This window comes from Eurypyga helias, unplaced genomic scaffold (genome assembly GCF_000690775.1).
Source record: "Eurypyga helias isolate BGI_N326 unplaced genomic scaffold, ASM69077v1 scaffold1613, whole genome shotgun sequence".
NCBI lineage: Eukaryota > Metazoa > Chordata > Aves > Eurypygiformes > Eurypygidae > Eurypyga > Eurypyga helias.
Genome location: NW_010241629.1, coordinates 18221 through 41521, shown reverse-complemented (window position 1 = coordinate 41521; position 23301 = coordinate 18221). Strand labels below are relative to the sequence as shown.

The 23301-nt window shown below is 45.0% G+C and overlaps 2 protein-coding genes across 2 annotated transcripts in view; both read left to right on the top strand.

The window, feature by feature from the left end:
- SH3BGR (SH3 domain binding glutamate-rich protein) overlaps positions 1-4994 on the top strand; it is a 53653-nt gene extending 48659 nt beyond the window's left edge. The window contains 1 exon segment of the mRNA XM_010148794.1: positions 4852-4994. Coding sequence (XP_010147096.1) covers positions 4852-4994 — 143 coding nt within the window.
- A 3369-nt stretch (positions 4995-8363) lies between these two features.
- On the top strand, positions 8364-9854 carry B3GALT5 (UDP-Gal:betaGlcNAc beta 1,3-galactosyltransferase, polypeptide 5). Its single transcript, XM_010148793.1, is given in 2 exon segments — positions 8364-8456; positions 8898-9854. Coding segments are annotated over 2 exon segments (1050 nt in total).
- The last annotated feature ends 13447 nt before the right edge of the window (positions 9855-23301 follow it).

Here is a 23301-nt window from a genome sequence, read left to right as displayed (position 1 = left end):
AAGAGGAGCTGGACACCGTCCCTCCCGGTCAGCATTTGGCACAGGGCTGGGGTGGTGAGGGGTGACTGCATGGGCTGTCTCTGCCCTGGATGGGATCTAAAAGATGCCCAGGCACGTTATCCTCCAAAACACCAGACTGCCTCTTTAACAGGCACATAAGGGCAAAGACTTGGTTCGACTGTTGGCTTGACAGGGGAAGAGCAAAGCTCCAAACACTCAAAAACAACTGTGCCAAGAGGCAGCGTGAAACAAAAGGGCGCAGAAGGGCATGAGCACCGGGCTCACCAGCGCCGTACAAGTGCTGCCCCAGCTTAAAATAGGGAGAAATACCCCACCTGAAAGTGGGCATCCTGACAAGTCCTCATCCTACAGTGACAGTGGCCGGGTTGAGCAACACTCCATTTATGAAAGGTTTAAGGGGGCCATTGGAATGTCTTTACTGGTAATTTTTGCTGCTTTGAACATTTTCTGTTCGAACCAAACTCCTTAGCTATCTCTTCTCTGCACTGCTCTTTTCCTTCTTCCTTCATGGATCTTGAGATTGCTTCCAAGGGAGACCAAGACTCCCATGCTGTCTGAAATACCATTTTCAGGTTTATTTTCCTTTTTAATTAAGATGAAAAAATATAAATGAGGATACAATAAAGAATTTATTTTGGGGGACACAAACACCACGCATACAATTTTTGAAGTACAATGCTCCTATAGCTCGGAGAACCAGGTGTTTGGAATCATAGCATTAGCAGCAAGAGCTCAAAGAAGGATTTTTTTCTCATTGTTTTATTTGTTTATGAAGATAAAAGGCTGTGAAGTTGCATTTTGTTCCTATCCAGCACAATGAACCCCATGGGTTTATACTGGTTAAGGCTGCTCTGATTCACCCCATTGTGGACAATTGCTTACCTTTGGTGAGATTTGGAGTCTGGAATATAGCAAGTAAAATAGTAATTGTAGTAAAATTGCTGATTCATGAGGCAGTTCTTAAAAAAGTTAAATATGCCCTTTAGCATCAGTGATAAATGGAAGATGGGGGCATTGTAGGAATAGCGGGAGCATTAGAAGGAACGAGTCTGTTAGCATTGAAGAGAAACCCAGAAAGGGAGGTTTGGTATACAGGGAGCGAAAGGAAGACAGGCAGAAAGAGGAGACTTTTAGGCTGAATGTTTGGATCACCTGCAGAAGTGGGTAAAGTCAAAACTGTCTGAATATGCTCCTAAAAAGTACAAAAAGCAGCTGCACCAGGGGCTGGACTGTATGTAATGGCTGTCCTGCACAGTTTCTCTGTGTTGACAATCGGAACTTCGCAACAGGGTGCCAAACAGCCTGTATCGCAACATCTTCCTCCTTCTTGAAAAAGGGATCTGGCCTTACTAAATATCTAAGCTGACATTTTGGTGAGCTTTTTAGGGCCAGGATTCATCAAGAGAATTTTGCAGGCAGCTTGGAAAAGCAAAACGATGCATTAAAATAGAAGTAAGTTTTCTTGACTTGGCTAAAGTCCCTGGAAATGTATTTCTTTTTGACTCTTCAGATGCAGCACTTCTTCCCTGTGACGTTATGGGAGCAGCTCCACATCCTGCCAAACTTTTTGCTGGTTTTGAGAGCAAAACTGAGTTTTGGTCTGAGGATGCTATTTGGCTTTTCCAAACGAATGTCATGAGCAAGTGGTCATGGTTGGGTGGATGAGATCAAGGTGCATCAAGAGCTGAAGGCTCTTGATTAAGTTTCTAATAAAAAGGAAGATGAAGAAGATCCCTGTGCCAGAAATACCTTCCCTCTGCGAGAATATGGTCCCCATGGTCTTTATTCTCCTTTAGGCATCAGCCTCCCGGGCAGTCGCAGAGGCAGAACCCAGAGGCCACGTGAACCTCTGGTCTGCGCTGTTGTGACCATTTTGGTAATGGAAATCTCCACAGCTGAGGTGACGCTTCTGTACCTGAATGGGAAAGACCGTGTTTTTGAGTGGATGAGACACGTGAATGCTTGTTCTTTCCCTTGTAATAATAGACACGCGCGTTTTTAATGGGCGTTGTACACAAAACTCCTCCTGTGGCTGTGCGCTGCCTCTGAGAGAGCTGCCATGCCCAGGCTCTGTTTCTCTGAGTATGCTGGTGCTGTAGTTGACCACCAGCTCCTTACCCTCTGTGGCAGGGAGAACATGATTTGGAGGAGGAAATGCTGGGCATTTTTCTTCAAAGAGGAAAGGTTAAGGAGTTACAGCGGGTCAGGTGGCTCTTCTGAAGCCATCTGTGCCCTAGCATGGTGGGATGACATCTGGGGTGAGGAGATGAATCCTTCAGGAACTATTACTCTGTTACTGCATTTTAACTAATTTCCTATTTTAAAGTCTCTCTCTCTTTTTTTTTTTTTTAAATTTTTTCCCCAAGGTTTTTCTTTGATTGCCGGAAAAAAAAAGTTTCTTTGTTAACATAACTTAGGCTGTGTTGGTCATGCTGCTAAGAACAATACAGCTGTATGCATCTATCTGTATACATCTCCATTCTGCACATACGCATGGCATTTCATTGGGATTAATATTAATCTAGAATTTATCCTATCACTTTAATGTTTTTTCCCCTAGAACTACTGAATTATAAACTTGTTTCTACCTTTTTAAAAATTATTTATTATTTCTTTTCTTATTAACATGCAAAGTGGTAAATAAAATGAGCCCAACCTTCTACAAAGAAGATTCAATCTGCTGTTAAAGTTACAGGGTCAACCAGCTAAATGGGGATTAGTAACATAATGACAGAGCATCAGCCAGGCAACATAGCAGGATTTGCAAATCAGTAACAATAATGCTCCCTTTCTATCTGTTGTTTAATTGATTGCTTAGGGTTTGGAGATGGGGTCTCGGGCCGTGGGTCTGTGACCGTGGGTGGATGGCTCACCCACTCCCCGGCCTTAAAACATCGGGGCCTTTCTGGAGAGTCAGAGGCTAATTTTGAGCCCCTCTTCCTATGCACACCCCACCACAGCAGGCTGGGGGTAGTGCAAAGGTGCCCGAGGAGGAGCTGGGAAAGCTCACCCCTGCAGCAGCATTATACAGAAAGGACAAGAACCCCAAAAAGACAAATATGATATAAAAGGGAAGAAAGAAAGAAAATGGCAGAGGATTTGTCTGTGAATAACGTGCCTAGCAACTCAGTGCTTAAATGATAGAAACTGGCACGTACGAGGCAGAGGAACAATGTCTTGCTCTGACTTGCTGACAGACTGAGAAGGAGAGACAATCCTGACAGCAGAGCCTGGTGAGAGGGAGCAGAGGGAAAAAGGTTTTCCATGGCCTGACAGTAAGGGTGGCAGGAAAAGTGTTTTCCTCATCCTGTACCCTTTTCGGGTTTCCAGCCATCTTACGTGCTAGTCCTCACGTTTGGTTTGGGCGAGGACACCGTTAATACACGCTGCCGTAAAAACCTCCCTCTGAAAAGCAGCATTTTAAAGCACCAGGAAGGAGACATTTAGCCTCATCACCTCAGTGGCTGTTCGCATGCCGTTCTTTCCATTGGAAATGGCACCACCGGCTCGGGACTGTCCGTGGGATGCTGCCACATGGAGCGCACAGGGCAGAAGGAGCCAGCCAGTGCTCCCAGGGAACGAGACAAGGCAGTCTGTCCCTGTGCGGCCCTTTCTTTTGAGCAGAGGCTCACCACCACTGTTTTTGGTAGCCTCACGTGGGACCTGAGCTGGCACTGCTGTTTCTGACAAGGTCTGGTAGGTGCCTGGCAGCATCCTCATCCAGGAGTGGGGAGACAGCTGAAAGCTGCTGGGGCAGAGGCACCAGGTCATCCCTTCCTGGCTTCTGAGCTTGGGCTAAGGGGTGAACACGGCGACCCACATGTGTCCCTGTAAAAACGGTGGCCTGGCCACTGCTCAATGCCCTGCTTCACCAGGCATGTCATCTTTGGGAGCTCCAAGCCAGCCCTTGCTCCTTTGAAATGCTTACATTTAGGAAAAAAGAAATGTTTCCTGCTGTACTTGACATTTTCTTATTATCTATGCGTGTTTAATCCCTCTTTGTGTCCTGCTGAGCTTCTGAGAAAGCAATTTAGAGGCTTTATTCCAAGGAAAATCGAAAGTTAGCAGGTATTATTAGTATTTATACCAGGGCACACGTTAATTTCGATTTTTTTCGGAAAGGGAAACGGGAATATCGCTGCCGACTTGAGCTGTGCAGTATCTGAGGTCATAACTCCTGTTTGTGCACCTAAGTCATGCCTCTGCTTTTGGGTCTGCCCCGTCGCAGCTGCTGTGTCTCGGTGTGCGAAGCGGGGACTCTCGCGGATGGCCAAAAGCACCTCGGTCCTTTGCCATTCCGGCCATTCCCTGGCTGGTGAGTGTGACCTCAGTGCAAAACCAATGCTGGTCGTACATGGAACTCAGTGGCCTGACTCTAGCTTTGCCCCAGAAAAATTAGGAAAATTTTATTTCTTTAAATTGATATTTTGAATCTGTTTCTCAGGGGGACTCTAGACCTACTTACCTCTCTCTGCCTCGGGCCAGATTGCTTTTCCTGATCTATGTGACATATAGTCTTGATCTCTTGGTGCCATTTAGATAATTATACTCATTAACAGACCTAAAAGGAGGTGTCGGATTAATTTTGATGGAATAACTAGGCTTCCTCACAAGAGTTACCATGGTCCTGTCACTGTGCAACGCGGAGGAGTTACACCCAGGTCGGTGGTGTGAACAGAGACCCTAGAGCCAAGACGCTTGACCACAGCGGAGTGCAGGAAGAAGTTTCCTTCCCCCGCTGGTGGAAATAGCTACTTGAAAAGGAGGCGCAGCGCTTCGACTGCAAGACCTTGGCTACCACCTTCTTCTCTTCCTGTGTTTTTGTTCCAGGCATGTGCGAGAGGAGCGCCGGGCTGCAGGCTCCTGTAGAGCACGTGGCTTGGGTGCCAGGCTTTCACGCAAGCCTCGTCTGGATCCGCGCAGAGCCAGGAAACACCGCGGCAGTCGGTAGGGACAAGACGCGAAGCGGGTAATTTTTTGGCAGTGCTCTACATCAAATATTTGGCAGTTGGAACAACAGGAGATGGAGAAAGCTTTGAGATAAATACAAATGGCAATTTCTGACTCAGATCAGAGGGAAAAATCAAGTATAATGTCATGCAAAAGGATTATCTATAAAACCGGAAAGATGTGTTTGGATGCAAAAATACTGGATGCTGTTGAAAATGTTCTCTAGAAAAGAGCTTGGTTGCTAGTAAGTCCCCATTCCTCTCTGGACCACCTCCTGTAGACTTATTGTTCCCTTTATATTAACATCTCCAGGACTGTTCCATGGAGATACATGTGTGCAGGCTGGAAATCTTAAATCACAGACTGATTGTCTGTCAGATGCAGGCAAGGGAGGAAAGATGCAGTGGCAGATAATTTAGAAACCACAGGCCTTGTCACACCACCTACGCTCATATCTCGGCTGTACAGCCGGATGCTTTAGGTTGGATGGTGATGGTTTTGCTAAATGCAACCAAAGCCACGTTGTCCCACTGGAACTTAAGAGAAGCCGTTGTTTTCCACAGGTTCTTCATAGATAGCAGTTCTCCCAGGCAGCTGGGGAGACAGAGAATTTGCTTCACCCAGGAATCTAAACCTGTTGTTCACAGGTGGGGTGAGGGACAGGACGGGGGCTCAGCAACCCAGGGTAAGGAGCCAATACCAGGGTGATTTCATTCCCTGACATGGCAACTCAAACATCAGAGGAACCTGCCTGTGTTAATATAAAATGGTTTTAACTTTCAAAATTTTCCCTGTTCACGTGAAAACAAGAATGAAATTGAAGTTTTTAAAAGAAAAATGTCCTCAGTGAGAGGAAGCTGGTCATCTCTGTCACCCTTTCTCTTGGCGCTCTTTCAGAAAACGCCAACCCTGTAACGAGTTGCCGAGCTTGGGTCCTTGGGACACCAGGGCTGTACCTGTGCAAATGCATCTTTTCCAACAGCTCCCCGCTCCAACAGGCTCCCGCTGGCCTCGGGGGCTTCTGGGGCAACTCTTCCCTTCTTGAGCTCCCTACCGTGAGAGTGAAACAGGGAAAAAATGGGATTGAGACAGGGGATGGGGCACAGTCCTGTGCAGAAAGGGAGGCTGAGACGCCTCCATTGCCCCTGTTCTGGGGCCTGCATGGCTCTGCAGGGCTGGGGGCCGCGGTGGGGAGCTGTAGCTGGGGTGAGTCCCCGGAGCAGGGTGCAGCGTGTTGTCTGGATGTCTCCCTCCGACACGCGGCTGGGGAGGCAGAGAGAGCTGAGGCACCAAACTCGGAATGCCCAAGGTGCTCCTGGTGCGATCTGGGTCTCTGCAAGCCCTTGCCCCAATCCCCTCCATGATATGTCTGTGCGTAATTGCAAATGTTTTGTTTGAGACAAAAAAGAACACCATTCCTACCCATTCCAGATAAGCCCGAATTTACTTTTGGAAATTAAACCCATGACATAAAGCTGTTATTTTCCAGCTTTCCCACAGGCAGAACCAAGTAACGCTTTGCTACGGGAAGTGTGTGGTTCTTACAAGTCCACTGCCCACTCACTGCTGGTAGGCAGGGACCTGCTGCGACAGGATACATGTTACATATGTGTCATTTGCAACATTTATAAAATATGTTTTACAATTTACATAAATTTACAAACATTTGCATTGCCTGGGTGCCCGTCAGTGTGTTTATACATCCATATGAGGTATGCTGCTCCACACGTGAACCGAAAAAGGAAGACAGTCTGGCTCTGGATAGGCAGTATGGTAAATACATGCCAGAACACAGGCTGGGAGGCTGCTCTCCCAGCCATCCAGAACAGGGACCTTTTCCACTCCTTTTTAGATCTGTTACCAGTGCCCAAACCTGGAAACAAGGAAGAAGTAAATGGGGTCAAGTCACATTAGTCTGATTCTACTGAAATCTGGTAAATAAGTTTGTTACAGTTTCTTTTTCGAGTATTTCTGAAAAGGTTTTTATGTGTTTTAATAAAAAAATTGCTTTCAATGACTGTCTCAGTTCAGCATTTGAAGGACTTTTTTTGTACATGTCCTGGAATTCCTGTGACAGAGAAATGTCAGAGCCCTGAACAGTCTCGTAAGAGGTGGCAACAGGAGTGAACCTCTACTGCAGCTCTGGTGTCAACCTCTGAACACCATCCTTTCCGGAAAACACTGTTTTCAGGGTATTCATGTACTTCTTCCCAGGCCAAAGAAGAACATGAGAACAGATGCAGAACAGATTTTCATATAATATTTTCTTCTTGTGTGTGTGTATATATATATGTGTATGCATATGCCTATTCTCACACAATTTTACATATACTTAATTAAAGCAATCTTTAAGTTTATCGCAAGACTACTGTGAGCTTATACATACAAGAAAAAACAGATCTGAGGAATACTTTATTTAAAGATATTTAAATATAAGTGGCAGAAGAAATATGAACTTTTGAATTATTTTCAAAATTCATTAGTGAATCATGGTGAAAATGCATTTCACTGTGGGAGGAATTGCAGTAAACCAGGACTCCAGTTTTATTTGTTTCATGCTTTTGAGAATACCAGCTGAAGTTAACGGGACAATTCTTATGGGTAAAATGAGCTGGATTCGCTCCCAGGAACACCTGGCTGGACTTAGAAAAAAAACCCTTAAGCCTGGAATGCAAAACCTTCCCATTGCTTGGAAAGGGAAATTTGAGCAAAAGGAGGGCACCAACACGGTTTTGGGGAGTCTAGGCAGAACATTACTCATTGGAAGGAAGAGATCAAGTTTCCCTGAAATCTACAGCTCTGGGGATTGTAAATTTGTTTTGCCATAATTTTAGATGGGAAGCCAGATCCACTTCTTCGTTAGGAAGAGGGGAAGCAGAAGGGAATGCCCTTCCTCCTGGTAAAAATAATCTTTCCTAGTGCTCTAAAATAGTAGTTGGTGGGCCTGTGGGTTAATGGAATAAGTAACTGAAACATTATACTCTTCTCACCAGGTTAATTTACGGAAATGTATGATTTTTTTGGTACTGCAACCTTTTTGGGTTTGCTTTGATACTTCCCTCTCTCAAAATTTAAACTGGATTTGTAGCCAGATATGCAGCACATTAATCTGTTACAAGGATGAATGAATGAACATTGATGTTATTGTTCGGGTCTCTTTCACCTAGAAAGAAAGGGTAGGGGTATGGACAACCTCCTTCTCACCTCAGCATGCCCTAGTGAGTTGCCTAAACTCTGTGAAAGGTGGAGCATCCAAATAACCTGACCCACTGTTGGTTTTTTTTTTCTGAACAGCTGACCCCAACGCCAAATATGTGACTCATGGTCCATCCAGCAAAAATACTGGGAGCAGTCTCTGGGTTGCTGCGAGAGCCCCACAGGATGCAAAGAAGATGAAGATGGAAGGAACCTGGCTGGGTTTCACAGTTGGACAGCACTTGCTGGCTCTGGGACGCAGGCACTTTGCAAACAAATAGAGAAACATGGTATTTAAAAAAAACCAAACAAACAACTATTGCTGTTACACTGTCTCATCTGGCACGGGCACGTAGCTGCTGCTCCTCTGCTCTCTGATTTGTGAGAGCCCTGGTGGGTCTAAGTCATGGTTTCTGAGATGCTGAAAAAGGGGAGGAAGTCTGAAGCATCAGCCAGGGTAACCTGGTATCAGTGGACATGCTTGTGTGGGTTCCTGAGGATATGCTGGCTTGGGGGGCAGATTCAAGTAAGAACGAGCTGGAATTTGATTGCCAGCAGAACATCTTGTGGGAATGATACTGAGAGAAACGTGTGTGGGCGCATGCCCTGAAATAGGTAGCTTTCAATTAGAGATCACCTGGCTGTAAATCCCTACGCAGGGAGTTTGGTATACAGCACTGAAAGGAACCAGTTTGGTTTTTTAATGTGCTGTCCCTTCTTGTTTCTTTCAGGTGGATTTCAGGAAATTCAGGCTGTTTGTTTGCCTTGTAGGGCTCAGCTGTGCTAGCTTCTGGGTTTTTCAGAACAAATTGACCGAATTCTGTATATTCTGTGAAAACAGCCAAGCTTACGTATTCTCCACAGAGACTTTTAGGAGAATCGGAGGAAATTTCTCACAGCTCCCAGATATAGACTGCCACAAGAACCCACCTTTCCTTGTCCTGCTTGTGACATCCTCGTACCACCACCTTGATGCCAGGATGGCCATCCGGCAAACCTGGGGGAAGGAGAGAATCATCGCCGGTAAGCGCCTGGTGACATATTTCCTTCTGGGGAGCACTGTGAATCTCAGCCAGCAGGCTGACATTGCTGCTGAAAGCCAAAAGTACAAAGACATTATCCAAAAGAATTTCACAGACACGTATTACAATTTGACTTTGAAGACCATGATGGGAATCGAATGGATTCACAGATTTTGTTACCGGTCCAGCTTTGTGATGAAAACTGACACAGATGTGTTTGTCAATGTTTTTTACCTCACTGAGCTGCTTCTAAGGAAAAAGAGGACCACTAGATTCTTCACAGGCTTTTTAAAACTGCACGAGTACCCCATACGGAGAATAGGGAGTAAATGGTACGTCAGTAGAGAAGAGTATCCAGGGAAAACCTACCCCCCGTTTTGTTCTGGGACTGGCTATGTTTTATCCACCGATGTTGCCAGTCAGATCTATAATGTTTCAGAGAGCATTTCATTCATTAAACTGGAGGATGTATTTATAGGACTGTGTCTTGCCAAATTAAAAATTCGGCTGGAGGAGCTTCATTCAGAGCAAACATTTTTTCCGGAAAGGATTAGGTTCTCCGTTTCTCGCTTTAAGAAAATCGTGATGTGCCACGAAGTAGCACCATCTGAGCAGCTGAGTTACTGGAACCTCTTAGTGACAGAAAATCACGGAGGAGTGCTCTAGCACCTTCCCTCCTCAAATGAACAGACTGAAATGCTCTGCATTTACAGGGCTGCTCTTGACTCCAGCGAAACTTCCAACTAACTCTAGATCCATCATGTCAAAGAATTTTTTAACAGTTATTTTAATCTCCATTTCTGCCCAGGAACATGCAAACCTCCTGTTCTCCCATCCGCTCCCACCTCTTTGCATCCCTTCTCTACACAAGTTACAATCACCACTTTTTTCTGAACGAGGCAGGCCTGCAAACCTGCTCTCCAAACCTTGCTGCTACAGGACGGGGAACCTAGATTTCTGTGCTTGCGCCCATCTGTGCATTTGAGAAAAGGTGTTTGGAGCTGTCAGGACATTCCCCTCCTGGCAGAGGGAACCGCAGCCCTGCCCCTGCAGCCAGCTCTGTGTGGGCAGCACCGCGAACTGGCACAGCTTCCCTCCCCCAGCCTCCACGCGTTTTGTACGGAGGCGGAGGAATTTGCCCATGCAGCGCCCTTGGGACAACCCTTGGGTGCTGCAGGTCACCTGGGCTACGCATAAGGTTGCTGCACCTCTGAAAGCCATAGGCGGTAGAGCCAGATCCATGCTCAGTGGACAGCATCCTGGTCCTTCTATTAAAGTAGAGCCCGGAGACATCTTTGACATTTGTGCCTCACTGTGATTGCTTGAAAAGTCCTGTAAATGGTTTGCCAAGGCTAAGCCAGAGTCACTTACAGTGAGCTACACTGCATATCTGATTTAGACGTTTTTCCCTATGAGGAACGGGGTCTGTAATGGGAAAGACGGGAGGATTTTTCTCTTTTAAACAAGACCTGTTGCGAACATGTGCCCGAACAATCACTCAGGCTGGGAGCCTCATTTTGTATTTCATTACCCAGCAAAGACTCATGAAATCACTAGGATGTTTGTAGGTTTCAGAAATATGGAATTGAGTCTTTACAGTAGATGCTGTGAAAAATGCATCTGGGTTATGAGGAGGCAGAAAGGAGTTAATGAAATCATGCCATATGCAATACTCCTATTTGATTTACTTTCACGCACAGGAAAGGTCCGTTTTACCAGCAAAGAAGTATCGCATGACTATACTCTGTGTGAAATGTTGTTTTTCAGAGAGCAGGAAAAATGGGGCTGCTCCCTAGGGGAAGATGAGCCGGGAGCTGAGGGGATCTGACAGTTGGCAGAGCTCAGCCCCACACACCCACACAAGGGAGCAGAACAGACTCACGGAGGGTGGCTAGGTCCAGCCAAGAGTCCCAATCATAAGGCAGTGTCATGGTGATGAGGTGGGTCTGAGGTCCAGCCACGGATGGCTGAGGCCTGGTGATGACAGGTGGGGGTCAGGACCAGGCCCCAGTGGGGGGAACCAGGGCCAGACACTGCCCCAGGATGGCACGGCAGGGCGCTGGGCACAGGGACATCTACTGAATGTGGTAAAAAGCATGGAGAAAAGACAGGGGAAGATATTTTATTACTTTGAGGTTATTTATTTTTCTTGTTTCTTTCCTTTTTACTGAAGTTTGTGATGACCGTCCAAGTGTCTCTTTTTACTTGCCTGTGTCTGAAGAGCAGGATAGATATTTCCAGCAGAAATATGCCCCATCCTGAAAAGTGTTTAATAATGGTAAAAATATATTATTTATTTTCTTCTGTTGTCGAGCAACTTCAGCACATGCACTTATTTTTGACAAGTGATGATGAAAGAAATAATGTGTATTTATGTGGTAGAAGAACAATCCTCTTTAAGTTTCCCGCTCAGAAAATAGCTGCATATATGGTGTTTGCAGGGATATGGCTATCCAGGCGGTCAGGGGAGTGACCAAGGATGTGTCAGCCTTTCCCTAGCATGTACCCTGTTCCAGCAGGTGGGAAGCTCTGGGTTGAACAACATCCACCTCCCATCCCAACTCTGAAAGTGTGTGTGCCCTTAGACTTGAAGCCCTGCTGTAGCACATTTACTTTTGCTGCTGCCTGCAGCAGGTGCGGTGGGTCAGACAGAAAAAGCCCAGAAACAGCATTTTAATCACTGTTCTTTCCATGTAACCTGCAGAAACGTCTTTTTTTTTTTTTTTTTTTTTTTTTTTTCTGTTCATTGATATTGTGCCCAAGGTGCAAGCTCTCACTGCTTTAATTTATGGAAAAATGGTGAGCATAAAGGAACGCTTCCTGGCCTCTTCTAGCTCTCTCTCATGGGGTAGGGGCTGTGTGAGCTGGGACAGCATAATGCAGCTTAATGTTCATCCTGTCCGCCTCTGGTTCTCAGAGAAATAATCCTGCAGTCCCCTGTGGGTCTCACCTCCACCTCTGTGCCTGGTGCCAACCTTATCCCAGTTGGCAGGACCAGTCTGGCCGTGCAGTCCCAGGGAGCCTGTGTCTCGGCAGAATAGCTATTCCTTTGCACACGGGTGTGCTGACTTGCTCACCCTCACTAGGTGTTGAGATCCAAGAAGTATGGAGGCACCTGGCTCCTGGGATAGTGCAGCTGCTGGCCTTCGGTTGGGCTGAGTTTGTGGCCAAAGGGTAAAGTTAGGAGATGGTATTTTGGGTTGCTTCCCTGAACGATGGCTGCTTCTGGGTGGCATTAAAATATGTCTTACCTGAGCAGCTGATGGCTTTATACCGTCATAAAAAACCTGACCCCTGAGGGCCACGTTCTGCTAGACTTCTTGGCTTTTATTTCAGTTCAGAAGCGTTACTGATTACTTGAATATAGCTGCTACTGGGAAGATGGTGCTATTTTCTGTTGATCACATTTGCAGATGCTACCCCTGTATTTTTGGGGTTAAACTTATAGCTACTGTGCCATTGGGAATGGCTCCTCAGGCATGTTTTAGGAAACCACCTCATTTTGGATACTGTTTCCAGAGAGTCTTTTGGTAATTTCAAGTGACCCGTGCAAGATACCCCTCTTTATTACTACATTTGAAATATTTTGTCCCCACTGAATATCTGTTGTTATGCACCTGCCTATTTGAAATATTTGGGTTATCACTGCTAAATCTCTGATGAGGGGCAAACGAGTACAGGTTGAAATGTTATGGATTCAGACAGCTTGTTACTCTCCTTTTTTTGCAAATTACCATCCCAAGTGAACGCTTTAGGTTGCTGCACATTATTTTCCCCAACATAGAGTTTTCTTTGTGCTCACATAAATTAGAAATTGATTTCATAATTCTTTCCATTCAGGGGGCTGCTTTGAATATGAATATAGTACATGAATAATTAATTGCTTAAAATATGACATTATTCTGCTGGAAAAAATGGTTTAAGAAAAGTAGATGATTGCATTTAAGGCAAATTCATTTATTTAAACAAAGCCACTGCACTAGTCAGTTCACATGTGTCAGCTAAATGAAATTGGCTTTTGCAGCTTAGGCCTCAGAGCATGACTTTTAACACAATCAAAACAGTATTATTGGCCTTTGGCCAAATTATGTGAATTTTCCTATTAAAGATCATCACAAAATGGTTGGAAATACAACTAGAATGTAAACACAATATTGCAGTGTACATATACTTATTTTTTTAATTTTATGTAGGCTAGTGAAAGAATTTAGGTGATTCGGGGGCAGTTTATCTGTAAAACTAGTGCACTATCCTAACATTTTTATTCTGGGTCAGATGATCATTAAACCATTATTTTATGAATAGCTTTGAAAAGTTGCTCCATCGCTTCTCTGTTAGTAGGAAGCTGATAATGTCTTAGAGTTGGTTAGAGTTGTGCATTTCAGCACACTCTATTGCTTCCAACACAAGAGCAGATTTTGAATGTAGAAAAAGGAATACGTTTTTCACAACTCTAACTCATCAACTAACATGTTCTTGGTTTAGGTTAGGATTTTCAAAAATGTCCGTGAAGGATTTGGTCACACGTCTCACCTGATTCAGTATTACTGAGGGGTACAACTCTTCTAGGCACTTTTCAGAGTACAGAGTAGATTTTTTGTACTGAAACATTTGCCTTACGTAAAAGCTGAACGGAACACAAGGGCTAATCGTCTGTAACGGATCTGACTGGGATGCTGCTCTTTTTGGATTTGTGCGGGTTACTGTATAATGTTAATATAAAATGCGTGACAATGTTTGCATTATTTGCATAGAACATGAGAATGTTGAGCTAAGTATTCAATGTATGATATTTTAGTAAAGTATTTTGTTATCACAGTTTTGTGTGTTCAGTTACCTTTTTGGTTATGAATGTATTAACATTTTGGGATGTAGTCAAGTTAGGAGGCTTGCCCTTTTTCCCAGTTAAAATAAATTGAATAATAGAACCAGAGGATCATTTAGGTTGGAAAAGGACTTTTAAGATCACCAGGTCCAATCGTTAACCTAGCACTGCCAAATCCACTGCTAAATCATGTCCTTAAGTGCCACATCTACATGCCTTTTAAATGCCTCCAGGGATGGTGACTCAACCACCTCCCTGGGCAGCCCGTTCCAATGCCTGACAACCCTTTCAGTGAAGAAATTTTTCCTCATATCCAATCTAAACCTCCTCTCATACAAGTTCAGGCAATTTCCTCTCAGCCTATCACTTGTCACTTGGGAGAAGAGACCAACCCCTATCTCTCTGCAACCTCCTTTCAGGTAGCTATATAGAGAGCCATAAGGTCTCCCCTGAGCTTCCTCTTCTCCAGGCTAAACACCCCCAGCTCCCTCAGCCGCTCCTCACAGGACTTGTGCTCCAGACCCTTCCCCAGCTCCGTTGCCCTTTTCTGGACACACTCCAGCACCTCAGTGTCTTTCTTGCAGTGAGGGGCCCAACACTGAACACAGGATTCGAGGTGCATCCTCACCAGTACAGTGAGGGACAATGCCCAGTACATGGGGACAATCACTGCCCTAGTCCTGCTGGCCACACTGTTCCTGATGCCGGCCAGGATGCCACTGGCCTTCTTGGCCACCTGGGCACACTGCTGGCTCGGATACCGCCCGCCTCCCAGGTCCTTTTCCTCCAGGCAGCTTTTCAGCCACCCTTCCCCAAGCCTGTAGTATTGCAGGGGGTTGTTGTGGCCCAAGTGCAGGACCCGGCATGGCCTTGCAGAATCTGAATCTGTTGAGTATTCTCTCCTTCTCTAAAAGGCCATAGTATGTACATCCTAAAATGACTGGTTGGTTCCTCTTCCTAAGAAAGTGCGCAATTCCCAAAAAAGAGAAAGAGATCAAGAGTGGGAGTGCTTTCTGAAGTATGCAATTCTGCCACACTACTGGTCTACACATAATACAACTTTAAGTCAAAGGCACCTTAAAACAAAACCTTATAAACAGGCTGTGATCTGAATTCAGAACTTTTTTTTGCAAATGATGAGAGTGTCAAGTGCAAGACTGTTAAAACCTTAGCAAGGCAATTGCTAAAATACGATTTTAACCACAGTTGATACTTTTTGGAAGGTCAAGATCCCAACTGAAATGGTTTTGCCTGTGTCACCACAACCAGCATCATTTGATAGTGGTTGACTGGCAAGCTCCTTGGGACCTGGAAGCACGGTGCTGTTCCCCTACCACTTAGAAGGGAAATGACAAATAACCGAAGGCTGTCAGATTGTTTGCCAAACACAAGCAGTTATGAACTTAAAACTGTAATGAGAAAAGTTCGTCCTTACTACCATTACCATTTGTTTCATCTTTTTTTTTTCTTGCTTATCATTCTGGCATATTTTGCTTGTTGGTTTGCAGTTGGACTTAGATTAATTAGTTCATTCCACCAATGTATTTCCAGAAGTATCTACAAATATTATCACACTGGACAGAGGAAAGCATCTGAGTCATAAGACTTAGATATGTGCAGTACATAGGAGATCCAGCCTGAGAAAATCAGACTTGAACTTGCACATGCTCTGTCAAAGCAAACAGAGATCTTTTCAGAGTGGGTTTAAGGATATCCTTCTAAACAGTTCACTCAAGTACATTTTCACTGAAAAATGTAATGGGACAATTGCACTGGTTGAGAAGTAACCTTGTTGTTGCTTTATGTTTCACACAACCAAAAATGCATTCTTTTTGTTGGGGGAAAAAAAGCAGTTCAATTATCAGAATCTTTCCGACTGAAACCTGCATACAACATCCCTGGCGTTCAGCTGCTGACCTAACCTGACCTCATTTAACTTATGACCTTGAGGGCAAGGACAGAGGCTTGTGTAATCAGCTTCCTGTTCCTCCATCACCAAAAAGACTTAGGAATCACAGCCGCCCTTACACTTAGAAACCGTCAGCGTGCAGCTGTAGGCGCAGAACGTCATAAATTAGTTATGTGGTGTGATTTACACTTCCAGCTTGTAGATCTTCCAGGCAGCTCTGTTCCCTTCATGTTTAATTTAATTGTTATTGCTGGAACAGCAGTTGTAAGTAAATGTTTGACTCCAGTACATAAAGGGACCTGCGGCTTTTACATGTGCTTCTGCTAGTAAAGGTTCAACGAGGGAATTAAAAAGAAGAGCGAGCTGAGCCGTGAGGCAGGAGTGGGAGTGAGCCGGGCTGTGCGTGAGTAATGCAGCTTGCTCCTGCCCGGGGTGAGGCTGTGGCAGAAGAGCAGTGCTTGTTGCTGGCAGGGAAGAGCTCGGTGCTGAGGGCGAGGGTGTGTGACGCACCTCTGTGCTCACCTGCCCCCCCAGCCCATTTTGGGGATCCCATCCCCTCGAGCCGAGGTCAAACCCTGCATGCCCTCCAGGTGTAACTCAAGTGGTGGGAGGCTCGCTGCCAGAGGCCACTGTAACTGAGCCGTACTGCCTTCTACAGCTTTGCAGAAGCAAGTGCTGCATGGGATAAGGGGAGAAGAGGGGACTGAAAACCACCTTATAAACATACCAGTCGTGACTACATTCTTGAGATCTTTAGTGCTCACCAGCTGCCTAAGCTTTTAGGGAATCTTCTTTTCTATACAAGTGTTGCAAAGGAAATGGCCAAATATCAAAATAAAGTTTACTGCTCCTTTATATGAGAAAGCCAAAATGCAGCTGTGATCACAAGCACTTCCATTACTCTGCCACATAAAGAGAAATGGAGTATCTGAAACCATCTCTGCCTGGGACTTACGCTCTCTTACTGCAAAAGGGCAGCTTTCAGCCACAGACTCGGTATCACAGATACAGAGCATAGGAGACATTTAGTTCTAAGAAAAAAAACCCTGCCATTTCGACTTGGTGATCTTAACTGAATGCCCAAAGGGAGTAGGAAGATGTCAGTCATAAGGATGTATTTCATGAAAATGCAAAGAAGACACTGCTCTTCCAATACAATGCCAACTTTTATGGTGATAATCTGCTCTCTCATCATTGCAGTGTCAGTTTGAATCACGCCTGCAGGTCACTTAGGGAATATTCATTAATATTCTATTTTCAGAGGTGCAAGTATTAACTTATGTCATAACTGGCAATCTTGCAAAATCACCAGGAACGAAAGAAAAAGGGTATAATTTCATCCTCCCATGGTACTTTTCCTGGCATTATCAGGGAAGTCCCGTTGGCTTTGGGGCCCTGGACATAGCGCTTGTGTGTGCATATCACTGACAAGGCTTGTGCGCTGTCCATCTGACATGTCCAGAGCTGGACTTACCGTGCACTGGCTGATAGGTGTTGAGTGCAGCAGTTTTAAAGGAGCTCTGGGTACGTTTGTACTTTGCCTGAACTCCATCATCATCTCTACACTCATTATAATCACTATTACTACATTTTTTGTTATGGCTTAGGGTCATGATTTTAGACAGAATGATGTTTACATTTTCTTGGCACACTATCTTACATTGAAAAGCTCCTTAGAATAAACTGAAGGATAACCAGAGCAATTAATCTAACTGCTTGAACCAGAGACAAAAGAGTTCTACATCTAAATAAGATGTTGCCGGGTAACTGATGTATTAGAGGGCACTAAAGATTACCTTCTTAGATGTACACTTCCTAACAGCACCAAAGCTGCATCTTACTTCATTCTGTGATAAACTTTCTTACTTACTCATTGTTGCCTGGACTCCATCATGAATGTCTTCATCTGCAGTCCCTGAATTGTGACATTTTCATTTTTACCAGCTACGGCGCATCACCGATTTCAGTGCTGGAGAGGAGGAATGCACCTGCCAAAAGGGAAACATGGAATGTGGTTCAGAAGGAGTGCAGGCAGGAAAGTAGCTACATTCCAGTTGTGCAGATTTATTAATGCCAAATTAAAACTGCAAACATATTCATGCAAATAAAGTGTTTAATCCAGTGCACTCCTGTGTGTGAAAGTCTGAAAGAAGGTTATATCCAAAGCTTTCCTCATTAAGGGCCCACAGCAATTCTTCACAGTTAAGGCTTTATAATAACCAGCAAGAGAACACCGAAGAATAAACTCTGAACAAAAAAAAACAGGTGAGCTGTGTTGATCTTAGGAGATTTTTGAGGATTGGCCCAAGCCTCCATTCATGAATCTTCAGGTCAAGACAAAGAAGACCCACCTTCCTAGGAAGGAGACAAAGCAGGATTCCCCAGGTCAACCTGAAACATTGCTGTGGTTTAATCCCAGCTAATCTCATACCGGCTACTGTGAAGAAAATGAACTCTGTCCTGACTAAAACCAGCACAAACATCTTCTGTCGGTGGGACTGGTCTCAGCTAACTTTTGCAGCCTAAAACAGCAGGTCTGGTCTAATCCAGTCTTTCAGCCTACTCTGTAGTCAAAATAAAGAGGCAGGCCTAACCAAAGGGTGACATATCTTGCCTGTCTTAGAGCCTCATGTCAGGATAGGTGAAGCATCATCTGGTAGTGCTTTTATATCTTTAATGACTACAGAAAAAAAGTCCTTGATAAATAGTTTGGGATAGATCCTGTGTCTTAGCTGGCGAGCAGTAGCTGAGGAGGGGGTCTTGCATGCTGTGTATGGCTACTGATATTCATAAGGATTGCAGCTCCTCTGGAAGTGCCCTCACAACCCCACTTCGTATCATGTCAGCTCTCCAATGGGCATGTCACCAGACACCATCAGTATCTTTCAGATAATTAATATACTTGTCCAGTAATTCTTTTTTTGTTGACACAACAAGCCATTTTTTACAAACTGGGTTTTCTTTTAAAATATGGAGACAAACATTACTCCATCGTTTGTGCAAAAGAGAAGCATTTGGGGTATCCTACTTCTTCACATAAATATCTATGTAGTAGACAGCAACAACCCCAGCTTGCACTGAGGCTTCACTATGCTTGATGTTGAAAGCAGAGGTAGGTCTCCGGAGTTCTCCTACCCAACAAAGTGGAAACAAGGCGGTGAAAAATGCACCTCAACAGTCACATAGGTAACAGAAAGAGAAAATGGCACGGCCCTGTTATTTCTAGAGCTTTTCCTCTAGTGCATTTGGGTCCTGATTAAGGAGAAATGTGAATCAAAGCTTAAAACTGTGATGAGTCTTCAAATATATTAACAGATTGATAAAAATATTTTAAAAACCCAAAGCTTGTGAGAGAAGGAAAGGGATCCATGTACGTCACTTGGCTTCTGTAGCTGGCACTAATAAAATCTGTTTTGAATGAGAAATGTGCCTTTCAGAGCACCAAATATTTTGGCAAACAGTAGAGGGAAGGTGTAAGAGCACAGAAAGAGGAGAAAATGGAGGCAGAGTGGGAAAAGCTACGGCTTAGCATCTCTTTGGACCGACTGGGTACTAGAGAGAAGCATCTTGTGAGCGTCAAGATAGAGTCAGCTAATTCAGTCACTAGGTCAGCTTGTATCCTAACTTAGGCTTTTCTAGCTGTTTTGATTCTCCTGCTGTTCACTAAAAAGAAGAACATTTATTTTTTTAATAGGGAGCCATTTCTCAAAGTCTTTGTAATGTTCAAACCCCTTTTTCAAGCCAGGTTTCATGGGCAAGTGAAGAATGTTATTCCTGTTTCTAGCACTGACCTCAGATCAGCCTTAACGTTGTATTTGTAAGTGCCTCTTCTCTACTGTTTTAGTGCTCATGTCCTCTGATCATATTTTCTTTGACTCAGCTAAATAAGCTAATGTACAGCGTGCAAGTGTAGGGACTGGTGATTTCCCCTGCTGTGTTCTCGCTCATTAGAAGTAATTTACAAATGACGGTGTCTAAATGCTCTTCATTTTCCATCATGACAATTTGTCCAATTCTCCTGTGAGGAAAAAATAAACAAATTACACTTAGGGCTGTGATGACACTGCCAGAAGGTTTCACTAAGCGACCCTCAGAAAGTCCATTTCACTTGGAGGTTTTAGTGTGGGTTTGCAGAGCAAGCTGTACAGACATTTGTTTCAGACTAACACACCCCGGAACAAAAAAATGTCGAGGGTTGCTGCAGCAGTTTGCACAATCTACACAGCACACAGAAGCAATGATAGGGTGCACAGAAAGAGTTTGGAAGGGTTGGGAGGGAAAAAAAAAAACACGGGAAGAAATCCTCCTACTCACAGGCAGAAGAAAAAGGAAGAATTGGAAAGAAGTGTCTAGAGAAACTGGAGTGGGAGGTAGGAATCTGCCTAGTATGCAGGCTGATGATTCACAAATGATTTACCATTTGCATCAGACTGGCAAACTTAGGACCTGATCTTTTGAACACTGATGGGCACAGATAGTCTTATATGTGCAGGATGTTCTCAGCGGCTGGGGATTTGGACACTTTGCCATGCTGGGTAATCTGTTATCCCACGCACACCCTAACTAGTGCCAATGGTTGTATTCATCCCGATATCACGGTTCATTAGGGAAGTCAAAGTATGGAAGGAACTAACAAGGGCAGTGAGAAATAATTGATAAAATATTAATACATGTGTTGGTTGCCTAAGCAGCCCCAGGGAAAACAAAGGACATTTGAATCCAGTCACTGTGCACCAGATTCACCCAGGAGGATTTCAGCCGATGAAGCCACGTCAGCGAGTGTGTGGGTGGAGGTGACAGGTGCCCTCCTGATGACTCCCAGGGACTGAGATCCAGAGCAGGATGCTCTAGGCCACAATGCACTCAGTTCCCGCTGCGGGCTTCAACCGGCCCTCTCTACGTTGAGGGGATGGGAATGAAATGCCTGTGATGGGGGCCAGCAGAGCGGCGTATGCATCTTCATGTGGGTACGTGTTTAAGGACATGGCTGATCCCCAGACCATGACAGACCTCAGAGCGGTAAAGAGACAGCTGACAGCCTGCGACTAGCTAGTGTTATAAAGACAGCTGTACCACAGGTGCAGCAACAGGACATCCAAAGGGACCTTGGTAAACTTGAGGACTGGGCCAAGAGAAACATCATGAAATCCAGAGTGAAGAAGCATGAAGTTCTGCACATCAGGTGCAAAAGCCTTGAGGAATAGGCTGCAGTGGTACCGCCTAAGTGACGGTGGGTAGAAATCGTGATGAAGAGACCTGGCTGAAAGGGACACTGGGGTAAATACAAGCCAACAATGCCCTCTCACTGCAAATAGGGCAAACCATGCACTAGGTCACGTTCAGAGCACTGTTGCCAGCAAGTTCAGAGGAACTATTATTCTTCTCTACTAGACAAATCTGTGTATGGTGTGGTGACCCTCAGTTCAAGTAGGATGCAAAGAAACTACAGAGGGTCCAGTGGCAGGACATCAAGGATGAGGGTCTAGAGCACAGCACCGGAGAGGAGATGCTGAGGGAGCAAAGCTTTAGTTGGGCAGAGAAGAGGTTAAGGGGTGATCTAATAACAGCTTAAATCTACCTGAAGAGCAATTACAAAGATGACAGAGCCAATCTCTTCTCGGTAGTGCCAAATGCTAGTTTTCTAAGAGTTTTAAAAGGAGCTATTATCCTTTCCAAAGCACTTTTACAAAGAGTTATCTTTATTAAGTCAAGCTGGAAACGCAGTCAATCCATTTTAACTTTCTGCCCATTTCCTGCTTGGACAACAAAAGGTGGAATCTGCTTATTAGATGTTTTCCTTTTTATTCTTCTAATTTTATTTGGATGGAAATCAAACTATACATAAAAAGTATTTCAAGAATACTGTTATGAAAGTAGGGCTGTTGGTTGCACAAGAGTGTGAGATTTTAGACTTAAAAAAGAAGAGGGAGAAGCAAGGGAGCAAAAAGAAAAAAAAAAGAGGTCAAAAAACTTCCTGCAGGTTTCATAGCTTTTAAAATTTCTTTTTTAACAAGTCATGGTGACTTTTTTTTAAAATAATAAAACACGTGTTTTCAAATTTAGTTTTGGAAATTGATCAAAACTCCCCAAACAGACTGTGTCTTTTCCCTTTGCTGAATTGAACTTTTTCATTTTGAGCCAGGGTGGCATTGATTTCTACTTGGTAAAACTGCTACTGTGCTTAGTAGGAAACACAGTTCAGGAAAATCATATGTCCCTTCTTTACGACTTAAGCTTCCTGGCAGATGGACTTATCGTAAAAATCTCCTGATGTGTTCCACCAGTTCAACTCACTGACCAATGATGGCAGAATGCGAAGGATGAGTTCAGCTCTCAAAGGAAGATGAAGGCTGCAGCCACCAAAAGACCATCTCTCATGAGGCAGAACAGCAGCTCCGGTGAACACACACAACTGTCAAAGTGGCAGAAAAAGGTGTGATTTAACTAAGGAAACAAACATAACGTATTTCAGAATTAAATGTTTTAATGAACACTTTCTTGACGTACAAAAAATTCCCCCAAATAAAAATGGAAAGGCAGAAAAGAGTATGAAAATAAAAAAGGCAACAAAAAAAAAATCACTTGGGGTCTGTATTTTACAACGAAAGATGGAAATCAATTCAGTTTTCTGACCAGCTGCTTATAAAGTTGCACTTCATGGTAAGGGACCATTTTGCTGGGACCAGTAGGCCTGACCCTCCCTTGGCAGCCCCCACGGGGTTCTCCCACCTCCCGCCACCCCTGGGCGCGCCCAGCCCCTGCCCCAGTGACGCCGCAGCCTGCCCCATCCCTGTGTCCGGCCCTGTCCCGGGTGGGCCCCTTGGCGCCATGTCACCTTGTCTCCAGCCCTGTCCACAGACCCATCTCCTTCAGTTCCTGACTGGACCTCCTGGATGCACCCTGGCCCTGGCACACCCCCTGGCCCCGTCAGGGGCTGCCGATGGACACCCACACCCCCAGCTGTGGGTGACAGCACCCGTTGGGGAGGGCACAGCCGGTGCGGAGCCCACAGGCGGGTGCTTCTGCTTTCTGCCACGTTGCCAGCAGCTCTGCAATGGCGGGACAAGCTCCAGCCACACACTCACCTGTGCAGTTGTAAACCGGGGAAAATAAATCCTGCCCCTCCCGCCATGCCTCGCGTTGCGTCCCAGTGAGGCGGCACCGTCGTCCTCTGCTGAGACAACAGAAACCTCAGTTTTCGGGCAGGAAAGGCATGAAGTTTGCTCCCGTGTGTGTGTCATTGGCTGTGCCTCACTTCCTCCTGCGGGACCGGTTACATATTAACACAGCGATACACGTATTTGGGCGGGGGGAAGGGGGAGGCCTTACCTAACCATATCGCGGGTGAGTGCCTCCCCGAGAGGAGGCAGAGGCAGGGG